This window comes from Phytophthora sojae (genome assembly GCF_000149755.1).
Source record: "Phytophthora sojae unplaced genomic scaffold PHYSOscaffold_6, whole genome shotgun sequence".
Classification (NCBI taxonomy): domain Eukaryota; phylum Oomycota; class Peronosporomycetes; order Peronosporales; family Peronosporaceae; genus Phytophthora; species Phytophthora sojae.
In genome coordinates this window covers 1876621-1895319 of record NW_009258120.1, presented here as the reverse complement: position 1 = coordinate 1895319, position 18699 = coordinate 1876621, and the positions used below count along the sequence as shown (strand labels likewise).

General features: G+C 55.8%; 11 protein-coding genes across 11 annotated transcripts; 5 read left to right on the top strand and 6 right to left on the bottom strand.

Moving 5' to 3' along the window:
• Positions 1-41: 41 nt before the first annotated feature.
• Positions 42-697, bottom strand: PHYSODRAFT_286614 (hypothetical protein). Its single transcript, XM_009532546.1, has 3 exons — positions 632-697; positions 300-494; positions 42-194 (listed from the first exon to the last, which is right to left on the bottom strand). Exons 1-2 carry the CDS (start codon positions 680-682, stop codon positions 300-302), a joined length of 246 nt encoding a protein of 81 aa, XP_009530841.1. The 5' UTR covers positions 683-697; the 3' UTR covers positions 42-194.
• Positions 698-1931: 1234 nt separating this feature from the next.
• PHYSODRAFT_511703 (hypothetical protein) lies at positions 1932-2132 on the top strand (the record flags this gene model as incomplete). Its single annotated transcript, XM_009532545.1, has 1 exon — positions 1932-2132. A coding segment is annotated over one exon (201 nt), but the record flags the coding sequence as incomplete, so codon positions are not given.
• Positions 2133-4518: 2386 nt separating this feature from the next.
• On the bottom strand, positions 4519-5336 carry PHYSODRAFT_510622 (hypothetical protein; the record flags this gene model as incomplete). The annotated part of the gene is made up of 3 exons (XM_009532544.1): positions 4519-4772; positions 4928-5149; positions 5210-5336. Coding segments are annotated over 3 exons (603 nt in total), but the record flags the coding sequence as incomplete, so codon positions are not given.
• A 1180-nt stretch (positions 5337-6516) lies between these two features.
• Positions 6517-6944, top strand: PHYSODRAFT_547087 (hypothetical protein). Its single transcript, XM_009532543.1, has 2 exons — positions 6517-6566; positions 6637-6944. Exons 1-2 carry the CDS (start codon positions 6525-6527, stop codon positions 6889-6891), a joined length of 297 nt encoding a protein of 98 aa, XP_009530838.1. The 5' UTR covers positions 6517-6524; the 3' UTR covers positions 6892-6944.
• Positions 6945-7138: 194 nt separating this feature from the next.
• Positions 7139-7861, bottom strand: PHYSODRAFT_513194 (hypothetical protein; the record flags this gene model as incomplete). Its single annotated transcript, XM_009532542.1, has 1 exon — positions 7139-7861. One exon carries the CDS (start codon positions 7859-7861, stop codon positions 7139-7141), a length of 723 nt encoding a protein of 240 aa, XP_009530837.1.
• A 496-nt stretch (positions 7862-8357) lies between these two features.
• PHYSODRAFT_562152 (hypothetical protein) lies at positions 8358-9901 on the top strand (the record flags this gene model as incomplete). Its single annotated transcript, XM_009532541.1, has 1 exon — positions 8358-9901. Exon 1 carries the CDS (start codon positions 8366-8368, stop codon positions 9899-9901), a length of 1536 nt encoding a protein of 511 aa, XP_009530836.1. The 5' UTR covers positions 8358-8365.
• A 118-nt stretch (positions 9902-10019) lies between these two features.
• PHYSODRAFT_354988 (hypothetical protein) lies at positions 10020-10734 on the bottom strand. The gene is made up of 4 exons (XM_009532540.1): positions 10579-10734; positions 10417-10503; positions 10228-10321; positions 10020-10151 (listed from the first exon to the last, which is right to left on the bottom strand). The coding sequence occupies exons 1-4, from the start codon at positions 10705-10707 to the stop codon at positions 10111-10113; spliced, it is 351 nt and encodes a 116-aa protein (XP_009530835.1). The 5' UTR covers positions 10708-10734; the 3' UTR covers positions 10020-10110.
• Positions 10735-10907: 173 nt separating this feature from the next.
• PHYSODRAFT_316685 (hypothetical protein) lies at positions 10908-11762 on the top strand (the record flags this gene model as incomplete). Its single annotated transcript, XM_009532539.1, has 5 exons — positions 10908-10956; positions 11098-11166; positions 11293-11377; positions 11501-11531; positions 11628-11762. The coding sequence occupies 5 exons, from the start codon at positions 10908-10910 to the stop codon at positions 11760-11762; spliced, it is 369 nt and encodes a 122-aa protein (XP_009530834.1).
• A 258-nt stretch (positions 11763-12020) lies between these two features.
• PHYSODRAFT_286610 (hypothetical protein) lies at positions 12021-12679 on the top strand. The gene is made up of 3 exons (XM_009532538.1): positions 12021-12243; positions 12333-12486; positions 12593-12679. Exons 1-3 carry the CDS (start codon positions 12056-12058, stop codon positions 12596-12598), a joined length of 348 nt encoding a protein of 115 aa, XP_009530833.1. The 5' UTR covers positions 12021-12055; the 3' UTR covers positions 12599-12679.
• Positions 12680-12922: 243 nt separating this feature from the next.
• Positions 12923-16221, bottom strand: PHYSODRAFT_316694 (hypothetical protein; the record flags this gene model as incomplete). The annotated part of the gene is made up of 8 exons (XM_009532537.1): positions 12923-13345; positions 13414-13720; positions 13785-14053; positions 14139-14238; positions 14304-14350; positions 14485-14533; positions 14621-14786; positions 15219-16221. The coding sequence occupies 8 exons, from the start codon at positions 16219-16221 to the stop codon at positions 12923-12925; spliced, it is 2364 nt and encodes a 787-aa protein (XP_009530832.1).
• A 96-nt stretch (positions 16222-16317) lies between these two features.
• PHYSODRAFT_335179 (hypothetical protein) lies at positions 16318-18021 on the bottom strand (the record flags this gene model as incomplete). The annotated part of the gene is made up of 1 exon (XM_009532536.1): positions 16318-18021. The coding sequence occupies one exon, from the start codon at positions 18019-18021 to the stop codon at positions 16318-16320; it is 1704 nt and encodes a 567-aa protein (XP_009530831.1).
• Positions 18022-18699: the final 678 nt, after the last annotated feature.

The following is an 18699-nucleotide window of genomic DNA, read 5'->3' as shown; positions in this document are numbered from 1 at the left end:
TTGCTCAGTTATCTCGTTGAGAACAAAGAACTCAGTAGATCAATTGAGGCACAGGGTCGAGTTGTATTGAAGCGCGGCATTCCCTCTAAAGAAACTATAAGCACGCGTCTCGCAACGACCGCTACAGTGCAGGCTCATCGCGGGTTATTCAGTCGAAGGCGACAACACCGGAACGCACGAGTAATCCGCTCAACCTGGATATCACAGCACGCAGCACAACCTTAAGGCGTCGGCTCACCCCCTTCTCAATGCGCGTGCACTTAAACCACGAGACTTGGAGCCTTGGGCGGTGGACGCACCTAAGAGCCGCGCTGCGCCATGGCCTCCGAGACCACCTTCATGGTGTCGATGTAGCGGTTGATGCACAGAGCGAGGCAGTTCTGCTGCTTGCCGTCCAGCTTGCCGTTGGGGCGCGTGATGCACTTGTCGAAGCACTTCTCCTGCAAGTTCTGCGTCAGCTCCTGCAGCGCCTGCTGCTGCACTTCCGAGCGGACCTGCAGGCGGCGAGTGGAGATCAATGGAGACCGTCAGCTACGGCCTACTAACGGCACAACAGAGCGCTCGAGGACGCGCAACGGGGCACGGGAGCAAGTGGCAGGATGCAGCGACATCATGGCAGCACCCGACGTACCCGGTTGATGAGCTCGGCCTTCTGCTGCGGGGTGAAGTTAGCGCCTTCCATCGCGAATACGAGCTGCTAGTTCCTTGGTGATCGCTTTTTACAGACTGCCTCACATTGGCCAACGAAAAATTACTATAGTATTGATGAGGTAGTTAGACAGTAATTGCACTTAATATACTAGTAGTAGTACATTAAAATTTCATTAGCACTAACAGTAGTCATTTAAATTTTTAGTGCTCACTGGTATTATTGCTTCATCGATTTTCACTTCGAAAGTGCAAAATCTAGATCCAAACACGCAAAGATTAAAAAAATTAAGGCCGTGCTCGACTTGCACACACCATTCGAGCTCGATTCAAAAAGGACTGGTTTCGGACAAATTGTTGGTTTGGAAGGCACGTAGAAAAGGCAGGCTTATCCAGCCCGATTCATAATTTTGCCTAGACCTGAATTTCAAATCCAGCTCTTTTGAGCTTATCGAGCTGGATCGCTTTTTGGGTGTTTCAGGTTGCAAACGAGCTGGATGAAGCAAATCCGGCTGTATTTGGCCTAAAACAACTGGATTGGATGCAAGTCGAACACGGCCTAAGGTCGTGTTCGCGGTAGGTAAAGTTTTGATCAAACTCATTTTTGGGGCTTGTTCTACCGAGCCACCTGTTTTCGCAAGGAATCAAGATAAATATTTTGCTCTTTTCGTGTTCGCAGGCAAAACGTAGTTTCACGGTAACTTTCCGAAGAAGCTGGCCTTTGCGGACATCAGCAGAGGCGTTCTTGCAGACACCAAATGGACTCCGTTCTTGAGCTGTTGCTGCTTCTCGTAGTCGTGTGCGCCCCTCTAGTCTTTGGGCACTCTGCGCGGAAAGGTTAGCATGATCGCATCGTGAGGAAGCTGGGGCTTACAAAAACGGACGGGAAGAAGTTCTTTGCAGCTATCCACGCGTCGGAGAATCGATCGCTCTTTTGAGACCATTTCCGAATGGATGTAGGCGCCTTCGGCACGCTGTACGCGCAGTTTATCGCCGGCTCCGTGCGCGATCAACAGGAAGTACTGGCTGTCACGCTGCACTGGATGGGAACTGCAGCTACTTGCCGTTCTCAGGAAGTGCTTTTTGATTTGGCGTACTCAAGCATACACAAGTACCAGATCCGGGGTATTGGGGCCATAGTGCAAGCCCTCCACAGGACGATGAATATTCCTACGGTCGTTGCTGATTCTTTCGCTTCCCAGCACCCTTACTTTGACCAAGCACTCGGCGCTATTGACGGAAAGCACATTCGCATCGAGGTCTCCACTGATGATGTCGCTTGATTTTGGAACCGCAAAGGTTTTATCTGGACCAATGTACTGATATTTTGTGACTGGCACATGAACATAGCGTTTGTCTACGATGGAGTCGAGGGAAGTGCTCACGATGCCACCATTATGATCTGGTCCCGGCTATGGAGCAAATTCCGGAGCATTTTTACGTTTTGGGGGCTGCTGGATATGGCCATAGCGATAAAGTCCTGACTCCCTTCCGCGGCATCCGATACCACCTCAAGGAGTAGGCGCATCAGCCTGGTGGACGTCCGCAAAACGCGAAGGAACTTTTCAATCTTCGACATGCAAAGGCTAGGAATGCAGTCGAGCGGACGATTGGGATTTTGAAGCGCAGATTTCGGGTGCTTCGTACGTGTTTGGATTGCGAGTTGGTGACCATCAAGACGATGATATCTGCTTGTGTGTGTGGCATAGTGCCCCGGGCTTCCGGGGACTGGCCAACCTTGGAGATGCATTTCCCCGGAGAAAGTACCCATCCCCGGGGTATTGGGTGTGTCCTACACAGAAGAACCCACGGAGCCAGCGCAGGGCGTGCGACGACGTCAGAAGAGTCGACCCCGGGGGTATCCGGACCAGCCCATAGTGAACCCAAGTGATTAGCAGATATTAGTAGGAAACCCATAGGTAAGCACTTCCCCAGGACCAGTGGCCCTGGGGGAGTGTACAATTCAGTCTAACTTTCTCCCCAAAGAGCTCAAGTCGCTTCAGCTTCAAAACCTCCGAGGTACGAAGGCCGCGATCACTGGGACCCGCGCTAGTAGGCTATCCCCATTTAAATCGATAACATCTTTGCCAGGGTTTCCATCCAGGAAGCCCCAGGCATTTTATATATGTCCCCCCGGAGTGCGGTCTAGCCGGCACGGATAAGGGCATTCCATATTCTCAGGGTCTCCCCCGTGGGGTCTCGCCCCGAAAAGTATTGCGGCCGCCGCCGAGGGAGTCTTGCTCCGAAAGACCCGATTGCATATTTTAGTTGCGTGTTAATTCCACCCAGGGAACTAGGTAGCGTCCCCGGGCGATTGATTGTGTTGCTACCAAACCAGCGTACTGATAAGGTCGGGGCTCCCAGGAGATTCTCAGTGGTTGAGCTTCCCTCTGATCCAAACAACCGATTCGAAGGGGGTTCACAAGGTGAGGTTACTGACCGAGTCCCAGGACCTCTTGCTTCCCCCATAGGGAGTAAAGGTCCCGGGAACTCACGGCCCCGGATAAATCCCTCGCCCGGGCGGGCCGTCTATCTACTTGGAGATTCGCTCTCTCTAGTTCCCTAGATCCTTTGTCTAGGAACGCAACCCGGGAACGGGCGGAGTGCCGAGGGCGAAAGCTCAAGGCGCTACATCACACGTGCTGGTTCACAATTTTATTCGTGGATACGATTCAAACGACGTTGGTGATGGTTTAGCGCGGCGGAGAAGGGCAGCTCAGACTAGTTCGGGGGAAACGGATAGCACCGAGCCCATTCCTTACGACTTTGATTCAAGCGACAATTGGCGCGCTTGAATGGCGGCAACAATGTGGAGTGAATATCAAGGCTTTCGTCAAGCTGCTGGAGAAAGTGACGAGATTGACACTTCTGTGCTACTGATCTCGAAGGTGACAGTAGCAGTGAGGAGGATGTCGGTATCAACCGCAATACCGACAGCGATGACACGGACAGCAGCGAGGTCGACAGCGAACCTGGGGACCTCCAGTAATTGTGGTGATTGCTACCTATACGCGTTTGGTGCATAATGACATTCACTGCTATAATGGATGCATTTGAAGCGTTTGACGGGACCCCGGGGTCCCCGCTTGCCCCGCCAGCTGTCATAAGCAACCGGTATATTCGGTAAATTCAAGTGCTGCATGCATGTATCTATGCTATGTATCTCTTGTAGTATCGATTTTCGAGTTGCACAGAGCTGCAGAGTTCGCAACTTTGCGTGCCCGACGCCGCTGCTGCTGTAGTAGGCGCTAGCTTCTAGCAGTCAGCTTGAATCTGCTTGGTCGTATCTTCACCAAGACGCTTAACAGAACGAACGAATGCAGCAGCGTTGTGGTCACGACGATTTCAATACTTAAGTATCACGTTTGCGCCGAGGAACCTCTGCACCTCCAGTTCGCCTAGACTTCATACTGGATGCTAGATGCTTGAAGGTGAAATGAGCTCTAGCGAAACTCGAAAATTTATCATAAAATTGTCACAACCTATATATATTATCACTGCCCGCCGATAAAAATAAATAATTCCGGTCGCCATCGGTACATGATGCGGGGTCCGGCCAATAGCTTCATTTATTATTTTTTACTCTGAAATGATTACGAAACAGCTTGTACTAAGTAAAACAACCGATCAACCAACCCAAACATGTATCATTCCCATCGCTAATAGTTTCATGTCAACTTAAAAAAATAATACGACTCAAGATCGAGGGAATAAAGGAAGATATCAACGCCAACGGATCCCTGTTCAGACATCAGCTTCTTCAAAGGCCAAGTTGCCTTCTTCGTCGTCGATGACTGGAAGAAGCCCCACGAGATCCGCGTGCTGGTCGGATTCAGCACTGGCGTGGTCGTTCTGCATCTCCTGGTGCATCTAAAAGGTGATGTACGTCTTGATCGTCTTCACCAGCGAATTAAGCTCACGTAGATGGCTGTCATCTGAAACCTTCCGGGATTTCTTGTTGCGGTGCGATCTGGCAGCTCCGTCACGAATGCGCTTCACGTTTTCAACACGTCGTTGGTGACTTGGCGGCTTCGGGGCTGCGGACGATTCCTTCTCGCCTGAACCACTGCCACTTGAAGCACCATCAACGCCAGCATTTTCAGAATCAGCGGCTGCATCAGGTGCTCCTGTTTGCTCCTTGGGCTGGCTCAATTGAGCAGCGACACTTTGAGCATCGGCGCCAGTGGCGCGCAAGTCGCCTTCAAACAATAACAACAACAATTATTATTATAATAAGTCAGTATCATTGCAATTGGATCGATCAATGCCGCCTTCTTACTTGCTGCCAGCATGCAGATGATGTAGTGCTCGAATCCCTTCTTGCGGAATTCTTTGAGCTTTCCTGCTTGCTTGGGCTTAGCCTTGGTGGGGCGCTTCCAGACATCGGCGTCAAGATCTGGCGCGTTCGTCAATGCGCACACACCACCTCCGCTCAAGCCTTTGACCTGTTTGAAGAGGTCATAATCACGCATGATCCGAGTCAGCTTGGCTTTGTATTGGGCTGTTCACACAAGTGCAAGTTAGATACGCATAATAACTAAAACAGCAATACCAAACTCACCTTTATCGAGCTGTCGCTTATGCTTCGTGTTCACTGCGGCGGTGATGTCGTTCCAAGCAGCAGGCGTTAGCCCCTTGTCGGTTGAAAGTGCCGGTACCTTGCGTGCGTCCACGAAGCGCCCGAGGAGATCAAACTCCTCGTAGAGCTCCCACTAAGCGCGAAGTTGGTCCGGCTGACCTTCCTTTGTGGTGGCACGAGTTGCGTCGGGTGGTCCGACATCGTCTAGCGTAGCAAGTGCGTAGCTGCGCTGAAATCTTGAAGTAGACAGGCTGTTAGCTATGCGGCGCGTAAAGGTACAGTACAATCGCCAGCTGTTTCCCCTCCGTATGAAAACCCGCCAAATCATGAACACCATTGGTTTTCGAACCCGAAAACCTGTTTTGCCAGCTACAATCAGGTCCCCACCTGATCTTCAAAACAGCTCTGTTAGCGTCGTTTAGAAAATCAAACGATGTTTAGCCACAATCGTGTTCACGCAGCTGTTTTCGGTCCAAAACCTCATTATCGCCTACAAATGCTGTTTTAACAGATTATTTACTGGAAGGTCGCGAAAACCCGCCTTTTGCTATGCTAGGCCAAAAGTCTTTAAATCCGTTAGGTCCTTCAACATGGGGATAAATACATCCTCGGAAAGCGCTGCGTGTGCTCTAAACGATACGCAATTGCACTTGGGAGGAAGATACTTATTAAAAGCAGAGCATGCTATGAAGTGCAACCACTTGACTGATAATGCTGCGATCGAGTCGATTCTAAAAATAGCGCATACTTGACCCTTCAAACAACTGAGCTTGAGTATTGAAAATGGACTCATGGATAGGAGGATAGGAGTGCTAATGATGCCTGCACTAGCAGCAACCAGAGCGTGAAAACGTGCTAGGGCATCTTTTAGATGCTTCCAAGGGTACCATCAAAGTATGGGGTGACTTGGGTCATTTGCGAATTTAATTTTTATGAAACCAGCATATTTGAAGTGACCCTCCAGTAAATAATCTGTGTTAACGGCATCGCGAGCACGACCTAACTTTCTTTCACTCTCCAACACATATTAGTTGCACGTTTTACCATGTTTAGGGATGGGTAAATCACAATAATTGTTGGTAGTACTTTCATTTAATACAGTCAAGTACTAATACTAGTATTTTTACAACCTTAGTTGTGTTTGTAATATATAGAACTAATAGTTTAGTTATTAGTGATTATATTACTGATAAAAGAATCGTAAGCACCTGGATTACTACCGAGCAGCAAAGACAAGTGCGAGGCTTTGACCACCAAGCCGCAGAGTCAATCTCGACCTCAGGCTGAAGGACGCAAGATGCACACGCCGCTGGACCGCCCGCACCCTGACTGCCAGGCTGTGCGTGCTGCTCACGAATCTGTTCTGCAGCGCAATACACCGTATTAATGCATCCCGTTGCTTTTTGCAGGAAATCAAGGCGCTGCTCGAGTGCCACGAGGAGAACCCGTACGCCAAGTTCTTCGGCGCCTGCGGCGACGTCAAGACGGCGCTGGACTGGTGCTTTAGAGAGGAGAAGGTGCGCATCCGCTCGGAGAACTTCCAGCGCGCCAAGGCCTCGGATGCCTACGTGAGGCAGAAAATGCAGGAGCGCCGCGACCGGGTGGCCGCCGAGCAAAAGGCCAAAGCGGAGGCCAAGGCCAGCGAGGCAGCAGCAGCCAATTAAGGCTCCGATCGATGAACTTACAACTAAGAACTCAACACGAAACGCAACCCACCAAGACGCGCAGAGCTTTTTGTTTTTGTATTAAGGCAGCGAAGCGAGTTATTAGGCAAAACACAGCAGCACAGTTCTTCTGGCAGCGCTGCGGTGTGCTTCCCGTTGTGGTATTCTCTATCTATCGATGGAACGTCGGGGGGATCTGCCGCCTGAGGAGAGGATTGACAGACCGGTAGGCAGGCAGGCGGATTATTTACTTCTGCTCCTCGCCCTCGTGAAGCTCGTCGCCCGTGGGGCGGTCCCAGACCGAGTATCGCGTCGTCATGTTCCAGTAGTAGAGCTTGCCGCGGTTGTCCAGCGCCGAGCGCCAGTTGCCGAAGCGCTGTCCGATGAGCACCACGTCGTCGTCGTCCCCCGGGATGTCGGTCACCTTGACGTGTGTCTCCGGCAGCGGGCTCCACGGAATGGTTCCCTCCATAATGTACTTGGCGTCGACCTTCTCGAGGTTCTTGAGCTCGCGCTTCATGTAGTCGGCCACGATGCTGGCGATGCGCAGGCCCTCGGGCGTCTCGTTCTCGAGCAGGTGCTGGGCCACCGCCGTCTGGAGGAAGTTGGGGCCGTTCTTGAGGCCCTGGTCGTAGGCGATGCAGGCGTTGAAGCACACCTGCTGCACCTGCGCTAAGTGCTTGTTGACCGTGAGCTCCGAGATGTCCTGGTAGCGGATGCGCACGACGGTTTCCTCCCACAGTCGGTCGAACATGAGCTCCTGCATGATCTTGCCCTGGTCGCCTTCAAGCGCCAAGCGGCGGTGCACAATCCACACGTGCGCCATGAGCAGCGCCTGCTGCGCGCGGAAGGAGCGCGGCAGCCCCAGCGCGCGGTAGTACTCTGGCCTGGCCGTTTGGTTCATGCAGCTCTGGAAGACGGCCGTCGAGTGGCGGAACAGCCGGTCGTCCTCGTTCAGGAAGCCCAGCATCTTCCACAGCCAGTGCCAGCGCTGGATCGGGTTCTGGCTCTTGGTCACGTCCACGTTGGCGGAGCGGCCCATGATGCCGCGGCCGGGCGACGGCGGCGCGATGTCCGTCTCGGCCCACGCGAACTTCCGAGGCTGCTGCTGCTGCGTGTCTTCGCGCGGGGCAGCGGAGGTAAAGCTCCTGGCCAGCAGCAGCTGCTGCGTCTGCGCGCACGCGCGCTGCTGGCGGAGGATGGGGGAGGCCCCCAGGCCATTGGGCGCCAGTCCGCGCTGGCTGCAGGCCGCCGCCCGCACCACGGATCGAGCCGCAGCGACTGATGCGCGCATGGAGGTGTCGAGTGTGAAGTGATTGCTCGAAATTCGAGCCACACGTGCAATTTGGTACGAACTACAAACATGCATCCTAATGCACTATTGAGGTGCGTACCGAAAACAAGGTACATTCGTTGCAGCCAGCCAAGTCAAGTTGCTATTGCACCACCGCCAGCAGCTCAGGTACATCGAGCTATGGGACGCAAGGCGAGGCACTCAGCGCGCACGGGCGACGGCGGCGCGGAGGTGCGTCTGCGCAAGAAGCAGCTGAAGGAGGCGCAGCAGGCGCAGAAGCAGGCGGAGCTCACGTTCTACGACGACCCGTCCGAGAACGAGAGCGACGGCGAGCAGTTCGAGTCCGAGGACGACGACGAGCTGGCGGGCCAGGAGGTGCTGGAGCTGGGCGAAGGCGAGGAGGATGAAGACGATGATGACGAAGAGGAGGGCATGGACGATGACGACGACGTGAACGCGTTCGACGCCGAGGGCGAGCGCAAGAAGGCCATGCAGATGGAGGGCAAGTGGGGCAAGTCCCGCAAGACCTTCTACTCCGCCGACACGGCCGAGTACGAGTTCGAGTCGGACGAGGAGATCGCCAAGGACGAGGAGGAGGCGGCTCTGGAGCTACAGCGCAAGCAGGCGGAGATGATGGACGACGAGGACTTTGGCATCGACGAGCCGGAGGCCGATGGAGACGAGGATGATAAAGAGGAGGAGGAGGAGAACGGGGCCGCCCCCGTGGACGACGAGGATCTGGTGGGCGAGCAGCTCGCGGACATTGCCACCCTGGCGGACAATGGCGCGGGCGGCGCGGAGACCGTGGAGCAGGTACACAAGGACTTCTCCAAGATGACCAAGAAGGACAAGCTGCAGATCGTGAACCAGTCGGCGCCCGAGCTGCTGGGCCTCATGTCCGAGCTCGAGGCGACCACGAAGGAGCTGGAGGAGGTCGTCACGCCCGCGGTCATGAAGCTGCGCCCCGTGCGCCGCAAGTCGCGTCAGCTGCAGATGGGTCTGCGCTACCTCATGACCCGCCAGAACCTGCTGCTCAACTACTCGGCCAACATCTCGTTCTACCTGCTGCTGCGTGCCGAGGGCAAGAGCGTGTCGGACCACCCGGTGCTCATGCACTTGCTGCTGCTCAAGAAGCAGCTCAACAAACTGCAGGATATCAACGAGGTATTGGACGACCAGCTGCAGGATCTGCTCACGAAGGAGCTGCCAGCGGAGCGGGAGCCCAAGACCGATGACGGCCTCGATAAGTTCTTTGCCAAGTCGGAGCGCAAACGCAGCGCCGACGGCGAGAAGGTCTCGGCCAAGAAGTCGAAGAAGCAGATGAAGGCAGCGGAGGTATCAGAGGAGGAGCTGGCGGAAGCCCAGCGGTTCTACGAGCAGACCACGCGCGACCAGGCGGAGCTCAAGAAGGCCAAGAAGGACTTCTACACGCACGAGAACCCTGCGCTTGCGTCCAGCGACGAGGACAGCGACATGGAGGGCGAGGGTGGCAAGCGCGGCGCGTCGTACCAGATCATGAAGAACAAGGGCCTGAAGGCGCACAAGAGCAAGCTGAACCGCAACCCGCGCGTCAAGAAGCGCATGCAGTACCGCAAGGCTGTCATCAGAAGAAAGGGCCAGGTGCGCGACGTGCGCGTGGGCGAGGCCGGCAAGTACGGAGGCGAAACCACGGGTATCAAGTCGAACCTCTCACGCAGTCGCAAGATCCGCAACTAATCTGGACAAACCCCTGTGCACCGGTAGTAGACAAATACATAGACCCTTTTGCATCATTCGTCCACTGCTCCCGCTCATCAGGCTACGCACAGCACCAGCACCAGCTTCTGTATCGTGTGTTTTTTTCAGTAGCTGTGTATTTACTTGGGTCCGTGCTGCTTATTGTTTCAGGTCAATGCAACTCCGCGCACGCTGCCACACCAGCACGCTTACTTGGCGGCCTCAATGGGGCTCTCCCACAGCTTGTGCTCTGCAATGTTCAACAGCAACCATCAGTTAGTTAAATGAGCCTCTCTAGTCAGCATTAAGATGGCATTCCAACGCACCAAGGTAGACGGGGATGACGCTCAGCTCGTCCTCGGCCTGCTCGATCAGCTCCTCCAGCTGACCGCAGTTGATCTTGCGCTCAATCACGTCCTCCTGCCAGAATGCACAGCAAGTAAGGTAAAGTCAGTCAGCTCCTGCTGCACCACCAGAACGCCGTCTCTCTCCCTCTCTCCCTATTGCCGCTTTACCTCCTCGTTGGACTCCACCACATTCAGACGGAAGTTGGTGATCTGCTCCACGGCGTTGCGGTAGTTCTTGGCCTCCGGCGGCAGAATCTGCAGCGGCAAACAGTGGCAACAATCAGTCTCTATCCGTGTCTAAGCCTGACCTGACCGAGCCTCTGTTCGCACCTTAACCTCCTCGAGCGTCCGGCGGTAGATCTTGATGAGGTCCTGGCGGGCGTTCGGGTTCACCTTGAGACCCACGAGACCCGTGGAGGTCTTGGTCACCGCCATCCGCAGCACACGCGACGCAAACATGGTACAGGAGGAAGAGCTCTTCGCTGCCGCCGGCAATTATTGGGATGAAGGATCACCGCAAATCCGGGGCTGCGTCTGACTGGATAAAAATAGGACCCCAAAAGCGATCTTACTGGCTGAAAGTCAATTTAACGCAGCGTAACTCAATTCTGAATTGGGAGCTGTTCAGCGCCTGAGCCAAGAGCAGCGCCAAGAGCACCATGAGCGGCATCTTCCCGGGCAACAGCAGCCTCATCCAGCAGCTAGACAGTGCGTACATGCAAGGGGGTCTTGTTGCGGTGCTGGCCGTGTCTTTTTAGTCGCATTTCGACCCAGTTAAGCGTGGGTTAAGGCGGCAGAACTGACTCGGGTGACGTGGTGCTTGTGCTGCTTGGACGCTGCTTCCTTCAGAGCAAGTGCTGATGGTTCTGCGCGACGGCCGCCACCTCGTCGGGTATCTGCGGAGTTTCGACCAGTACTGTGCGTTGCTGCTGTTCTTGAGTATTTCGTTACGGGGGTTGCTTGATGCGGTGGAGGGGTGGCTCACTTGGTGTTGCTGGATATATTGGCGCAACGCTGCTGCTTGCATACTGCTCGTTGCTGCAGCGAACATTATTCTGGAAGACACATACGAGCGCCACGTCGCTGGCGGACTGTTCTGCGATATCGAGCTGGGCCTGAACATCATCCGGTGCGGCTCCGTTGCAGCGCTACTGCCTGCGCCAATGGATCGTGGAGTGAAGCGCAAGTTGAAGACCTGACGGTTGTGCACGTTTGTGTATCCTATTTTGTGATGTTGTATTGGTGTTGGCAGTGGTGACAACATCGTTCTCCTTGGCGAACTAGTACGGATACGTTTTTATTGTTTCATCTCTAAAGCCCTTATGGTCACTGACACTAACGCTACCCCTTGCGTATTGTTGCTGTTGCTGCCTCTGCAGGACAGCGATAAGGAGCGCGACCAGCCGCACATGAAGCGCGTGGAGCTGGAGGAGGTGCTGGAGGCCGAGGAGCGGCTGAACGAGCAGGGCAACACGAGCGTGCGTCAGCAGTGGGACTTCGAGCAGCAGCACTGAGCCCGCAGCCCGTAGTCGGTTTTAGTCCCCATCGGCCTTCTACTAGTGTACATCCTAGCGGTCTCCATCATAGAAGTCTGATCCCATTGCAGCATTGCAACACTTCCATCGTCACCTGTGATGCAACACTGCAACTTGCTCCCGTACTTTAGTGCGAATGCAAAATGGTGTGGTCTACGCAAAACAGCCCATACTGAGCGCAAGTGGCACGCGGAGCCGCTCGTTTGTGGGGTTTGACTCCGCAAAGCCAGGAAGCTCCGATACACTTCACGTCACCAGCATCCGCAACAGCCATGGCCGAGGAGCGCAAGACCGTCAAGCTGCCGGACACGGACAACACGAGCCTCACGTGCGCCGCGCGGATCCTGGCGCACGAGTGCGCGGACGCCAACCTGGAGTTCATGCGCTGCAAGCAGCGCGACGCCAACCCGCGCGCCTGCCTCGTGCAGGGCGAGAAGGTCACGGCCGCCGTGCTCAAGACGTGCGTACCTTAAAAATGTTTAGAGACAGATAGAGATGAAGGTTAAGCTAGTGCTAAACCGTTTTCTTATTTTCGGACTTATTTTCCAGGCTGCGCGAGGTGGAGGCCAACTGCGGCGAGACGTACTCGGCGTACAAGAAGGCGCTCAAGAAGAACTGGCACCGGATCGACGAGACGCGGAAGGAGCAGGCCGCGCTGGAGCAGTGCTGGCGACAGTACAAGGGCTACAACCAGGAGGCGGAGGTGCGTGCGGCTTTGGCTCTAGGCAACACTTATCTGGTTAGGTGGTGTTAACCGTGGGAAGTGCTAACCTGACGAAACTATTTTTTTGCTGATTTACTATAAGCAGAACTAGGCAACTGCAACACACGCCTAGGGACCAGTCGATCCTAGTTGGAAGGAAGCAGGGAAGTGCTCTCGCGGCCTTTAGATCAAAGAAGTCCCGAGGCCTCCGAGCTTCCACGGCCCAAATCAAGAAGCAAACACAAAGAGGGAGGAGGACGAGGGAAGAGAGGAAGGAAATCACAATACAACTCACCACCAAATTGCGCCCCCTTTTGCAGCGTCGTCATGAGGCTGGTGCAAACAAGCTTTCACGTCGTTATGCTGACAGGGACAAGTTTATTCAGGGCCTGAGCTGGATTTCTGACTGACGGATGCACTACAGTACACTTGAAATTTAGGTGTGCTTGAAGGGGCCACCGCCCACGCCGGCGTCGAGGCAGGCTTCAGTCGTGTCGGCGGCAGCTGAGAGGCTGGTGGTGGTGGCGGCAGTTGAGGGCGCACTGCTTGCGGGCTGCGACGAGCCTTCGAAGCGTCCTCGGTACGCCCAGAGACCCAGCGCCGGGTTGGAGATATAGAAGAACTTCTCGCCGTTGGCGTCGACGTTCCAGCCGTCCTGCAGCTTGTCGATCGGGTACTTGGCACTCATCTCCTTCAGGTCGCCGAAGCCGAAGCCGACGCCTTCCACCTCCTCCTTGGTGAGGTGACCGGGGCAGTACGTGATGCGGAAGCGGCCCTCGGACGAGCCGTGGATCAAGTGCGCAGCGGCACTCAGGTTCTTCATCAGGTCCCGGTTGGCGTTCAGGTGAGCCAGCACTTCCTGTAAACCATCACACTGTTAGCACAACGAGGGAGACAGCATACAGTACGTTGAAGCTGAAGTCGTACCGGAGTCGTGCGGTAGCCGTACTTGCGGATGAGCTCGTCGATCCGCTTGTCCTCGCCGAAGCGCGCCACGCCGGGGGCAAGCACGATCAGTTCACCGTCGTCTGCAATCGCCATGCGCGTGCGGTAGATGGACTTGTTGCCCAGCCACGTGGACTTGAACTCCTCCGGGTCGAGGTACACGACCACCTTGTCGATAGGCGCGTCCAGGAGCTCGAAGTTCACCTCCAGCGACAGCTCGGCAGCCTTCATGAAGCACTCCTCGTCATCTCCGATGAACACGCCGCGCGTCACGAGGTCTCCGTTCTCTCTGCAACAAGCAAACACGCAGCGTTTAGAGGTTGAATAGTTTAAGACAAGACAAGGCAACGCACCCGCGTCCGATGACCGTCTGGATGTAGATGAGGGGCAGCTTCTGCAGGAAGTTGGTGGACGCGTAGTTGAGGATCCGGCGCAGCGGGTTGTCCGCTCGCCCCATCATGCGCTCCATGCCGTACACGGCGCCGATGAAGTGCGAGAAGTTGATGCCTTCACTGCCGCCCGTGCCGACGAAGATGTTCTTGTTGTAGTTGGCCATGCCCATGACCTCGTGAGGCACGACCTGACCGATCGAGAGCACCAGGTCGTGGCCACCTTCCCACAGCTACACAACCAGCACAACACAAAGCACATTGTCACCACTCCACCCCACTCAACCGTTTGACTTCCAACAACCAAAAGAGACCTACCAGCTTGTTGATCTGCGCCGGCCACGGCTCATTCACTTTGCCATCGCTCGCCTCACGGATGAGATCGGCAGGCACCTGGCCGATGGTCACGACGTCGTTCCTACACAAAATCACAGCGAAGTCAGCCCCACAATCCATTCCAAGCAATGCTGGCACGCAACGCACCTCCAGTCGTGCACACGGAAGACGTCCTTGGGAATGTCACCGAACATCTACCACAACATGATAACCAATGCGTTAGGTGCACCCTTGTTCATACCTCTAAGCCCTGCTCAGTCGGTACCTTGGTGATCTCCTCGTCCGTCATGGCGTCGTGCGTCCCCAGCGCCGGCAACACGTCCGTCACCTTGTCCTGCAGATACTCGTACGCATACTGCGACAGCACCCCCGACTTCCTGTAAGTCACAGAGAAGAAGCCAACCAGTTAGTGACCAATGCTCCTATGTAGCAGTAATGGCAATGCAGTGCGGTGCAGTGCGTACGAGTGGAAGCGCGTGAAGTCCGGGGGCACGATCACCGCGCGCTCGAACTTGGCGCCGCGCTGCGTCTCGAGCTTCTGCAGCGTCTCGCGCACGATCTCGCGCAGCCGCGCGTCCGACAGCTCCGTGGTCTTGGAGCCCTCGGCGAAGAGCAGCGTCATGGTCTCAACTCAGGAGCGTGGAGCTTGGAGTGGGTGTGCGTACGTCGGCAGATCGCGGACTGAAGCAGCGGGCGGGCGGCTTCAAGGGAGGAATCGGATAGCCTACATAGACCCGGCGGGCGTTAAGCCAAAACCTGCTCGTGGTTGAAGCAGGCCACGTCATTCGGGCGAAGATGGAAGATGGAGCTTGTTGCAAGGAGACCGTAAATGAGAACTTGCGTATACTGTACGCTTTGCCATGAACCTTCGTGCCGTCAATGCCAATTGTCAATGCGCTCGCAGAGTCCTCTCCATGCTCTGGATGGCGCGTCCGGGTCTGCAGCTATTGAGAACGAACTGCGTGAGCTCCTGCACCACTTCGCTCTGGAGGAGCGAGGCCGCCGCGATGTCCGGAGTGATCATCTGCCACGTGTGAACGACGGACGCTGCTGCTCCTCCACCGAGGCTTGGGCAGGGCTCGATCACGAGCGCGCCCTTCTCCTCGTACACGACGTCGCTCAGCGTCTCCGTCTTGAACTTGTCCGGGCTCAGCAGCGCCCGCCAGGCCACCACCACGCGGTCGGCTGCCACGTAGCGCCGCACGATCTGCTTGATCTTGATGTCGAGCAGCACGTGGCCGAAGCGATGCTCCTCGCCGAAGATCTCGACGACCGTGTCGTCGCTCACGAGCCCCGCAGCCTGGTGCGCGTCCGGGTGGTAGTAGAACCGCGTGGTGGGGCGTCGGGAGGAGTGCGCGAAGAACTGCCACGCGGCGTCGGCGACTGAGTCGACGTCAAACGGCAGCTCTTTGTCGGCGAAGCGGCGGCGGTGGGCGTTCCCCACCGACTGGAACCGAGTCGCAGGGCACTCACTGGTCCCTTGAACGGACTCGGGGCTGTACACTTGAAGCACTTGGCGGTACACCGCGTCGACACTCGTCGCCATCTCTTGGATCAGGTTCCCATCAGACGGATCCACTGGCACAGCGTACACGTGTCGGTAGGGCCACCGCTCTGGAGGCCAAGCGTCCGCCTCGCTACCGCTATGCTCCTGTCTGCAGGTATTAGTCTGCAGCAGTTGGTGCACGCTTTGGGCTGTTGCGTCGGCGTTCTCACGCACCAACGCGCGCAGTCGGCGGTTCTCGTCCTCGGCGTTCGCTCGACTCTGACGCTCGACCGTCGCCAGCTTCCTCCACAAGTCCAGCATCGGCGAGCTCTTGTGCTGAGCCTGCTCCTGCAGCTCGGCCAAGTGTTTCTCCAGTCGCGGAACCTGCTCACGCAACGCCAGCAGCTCCTGGTACTGAGCCTCCCGCGCTCGATTCGAGCTGCTCTTGCGCTTCTTCTTGTTGTTCTGGCGTTGAGGGCTGTCGGTCGAGGTTCGCTGCGTGCTGTCACCGTCGGGCTGCTCCAAGAGCGAGAGCGCGGCCTCCAGCACCAGGTCGTCGTCCACGAGCCTCAGCGCCATGGCTGAAAACTACCAAATGGCATCAGATCTCGACGGAGGAGTTCCCTCGATGACTTCGCTTTGAGACGAGGTAGGCAAAGCACGAGTATGTTGTTGTTATCTTCTACCTGGTTGATCGTGCACACTAGCGAATTCCGTCCTCATGACAGTGTGCAGCCGGAAACCCACCGTCGGAGCTGATGGTCGAGCGCTCGGATCAAGCTCCACGCATTCCCTGCCCAACTGAGCCAGCGAAGAGAGGCAACAGGGTGAGAACGCCACTTGCAGGGTGCCCAACGCCACCTTTTGCATGAGCACTGCGTCCGGCATCTTTTTCCCAGTCTCTGAGGCGTACGGCAGCTTCTGCGTGTCCAGCTCTGACAGGAGCACTCCGAACGAAAAAATGTCCGCCTTCTCCGTGTACCGCTCGGCCAGCATCACCTCTGGGGCCATCCACAGCAGCGTGCCGACACCCGCAGTCATCGTGTGCTCCTGTCGCTCTCGTGAGGCTCCAAAGTCGGCGAGTTTCGCCTCCAGGTCCTTGGACAGAAGCACGTTCTTGGACTTCAAGTCGCGGTGGATCACGATGGGCGAGAGCGAGTGCAGGTACATCAACGCTTGGGCAGTATGGTACGCGATAAGGACTTTGTCGTAGTCGAAGCCCTGCGCGTGTCCTCGTGCGTCGAGATCCTTTAGCAACGACTGGAGATCTCCGCCCTCCATCAGCTCCGACAGCACGCAAAGATCAGCCAGTGAACCCCAGGAAACGCCCACGAATCGCACAATGTGCGGGTGGCTGAGACTCACCATGAGTTTGGCCTCTTCCAGCAGCAAATTCACCTTCTTGAGGTCGCTTCGCGTGTCTGCCAGCAGCATCTTGACAGCCACCGCGTGCTGGTTGTACGACCCTCGAAAGACTTCACCGAAGCCGCCCCGAGAAATGAGGCCGTCCACACGCACTTGGTCCCGAGGAACCCGGTGGGCGACAATGGCGTCGTCGTTCCAAAGGAGTCCCAGATCCGAATCGGTGGGGAACGCCGCAGTCGAGCTGTTTCCCTTGCCGATCAGCGGGTCTTGCAATGAGGTTGTGCTATCTTTTCGGCCTCGCCTCCAGCAGCAACACGCCAGGGCAATGACGAGCACTGTGGCGCCTCCAGCTGTGCCCGCGATGGGGCCCACAGCGAGACCATCCCCAGGAAATGACGAGTCATTTGTACCGGAGCTGCTCCAATCCCCGATATCCGTACTCGAGCCAGACGATGACAGTGCGGTAGCGGTGGCAGTCGTGTTGTAGAAGATAAACCCGCCGTCGATGCTCTTTAAGTTGCTCTCGCACACGTTGTGGTTGATCTCGGCTACTAGGACATTGAGTTGGTTGTAATCGGGCCCGGTCGAGCCCGGGCAGTTGAGCGCCTTGTCCACAGGCCCAACGTTTTGGGTCAACACCAACCTCTCGCCCGATACCGCCATTCGAGCGCTCCTCACGTGGCCGTAGCTGTCTACGACAGTCTCGCAGCTTGTGCTGGCTTGGTAGGCAACCGAGTTCTCATATCGAGAGCAGTCGTCATCCGTGTAGTAGTCATACGCTATGTACGACTTGTTACCGTAGAGAGCGTCGAGTCCAGCGATGCGGCCTTCGTGGCAGCTTTCGTTCACATAACCGATGACGTTATCGCCGGCGTCCGTCTTGGCCGTGCACGTTGCTCCGTTGGCTGCGACCTGGGAAGCACAGTCACTCAGCGCTCGCATGAAGACACCGGTTGGTACTCCACCGCACGATGAGTCCGCGTAGAGGCTCCAGAAGCGATGCAGCTCCGACATGGCTGCAGGGTTTTGCTGGTTGAATTCCTGCCTGCCTGAAGTTATGTAGGAGGGTGCGGTCTGTTGATTAACAGGTAAAAGTGAGAGTGAAAAGAGTTGGGGGGTTGTTGAACCTAGTATACAGCCACTCGCACGACTTCTGCACAAGGTAACGAAAAAGTAACTTATCCCTAGTGTGGCTGGGGAAGGTAACGGACGTGGCAAGGTTCAGTGAAGCAACCAACTTCGAATGTTACCAGGTAGAAGCTGTAGGGAATATATGGCATTCACACTTAAGAAATCAGTGGCTTCATATTACCAGACAAAGCTGGCGCGAAGAAGTTTTCCGATTGAAGCTACCACACGGGTTCGAGCATGGGTGGCAGTAAACAATGATGTTGGCCTCATGAGCTCTCAGATCGATAACGCTTGCCGACAGAGGTACCCCACCCGTGGATTTGTACTTCGCAAATACTTGATCCATGCACATAAACGAAAGCCTCATACTTCCTACAGTACTGGTACATTGGTATTGCACTCCAAACGGTCAAACTGGGTGTGATAGGATGTCCATCACGAAGCTGCGCACGAGGAGCGTGTCGTGGCTCCAAATCAAGGACAAAATAAAGGATCGACCATCTCGACCATCTCGTGCATCCACATGATACGAACTTGAATTCATAGCTCGTGACTTACGGT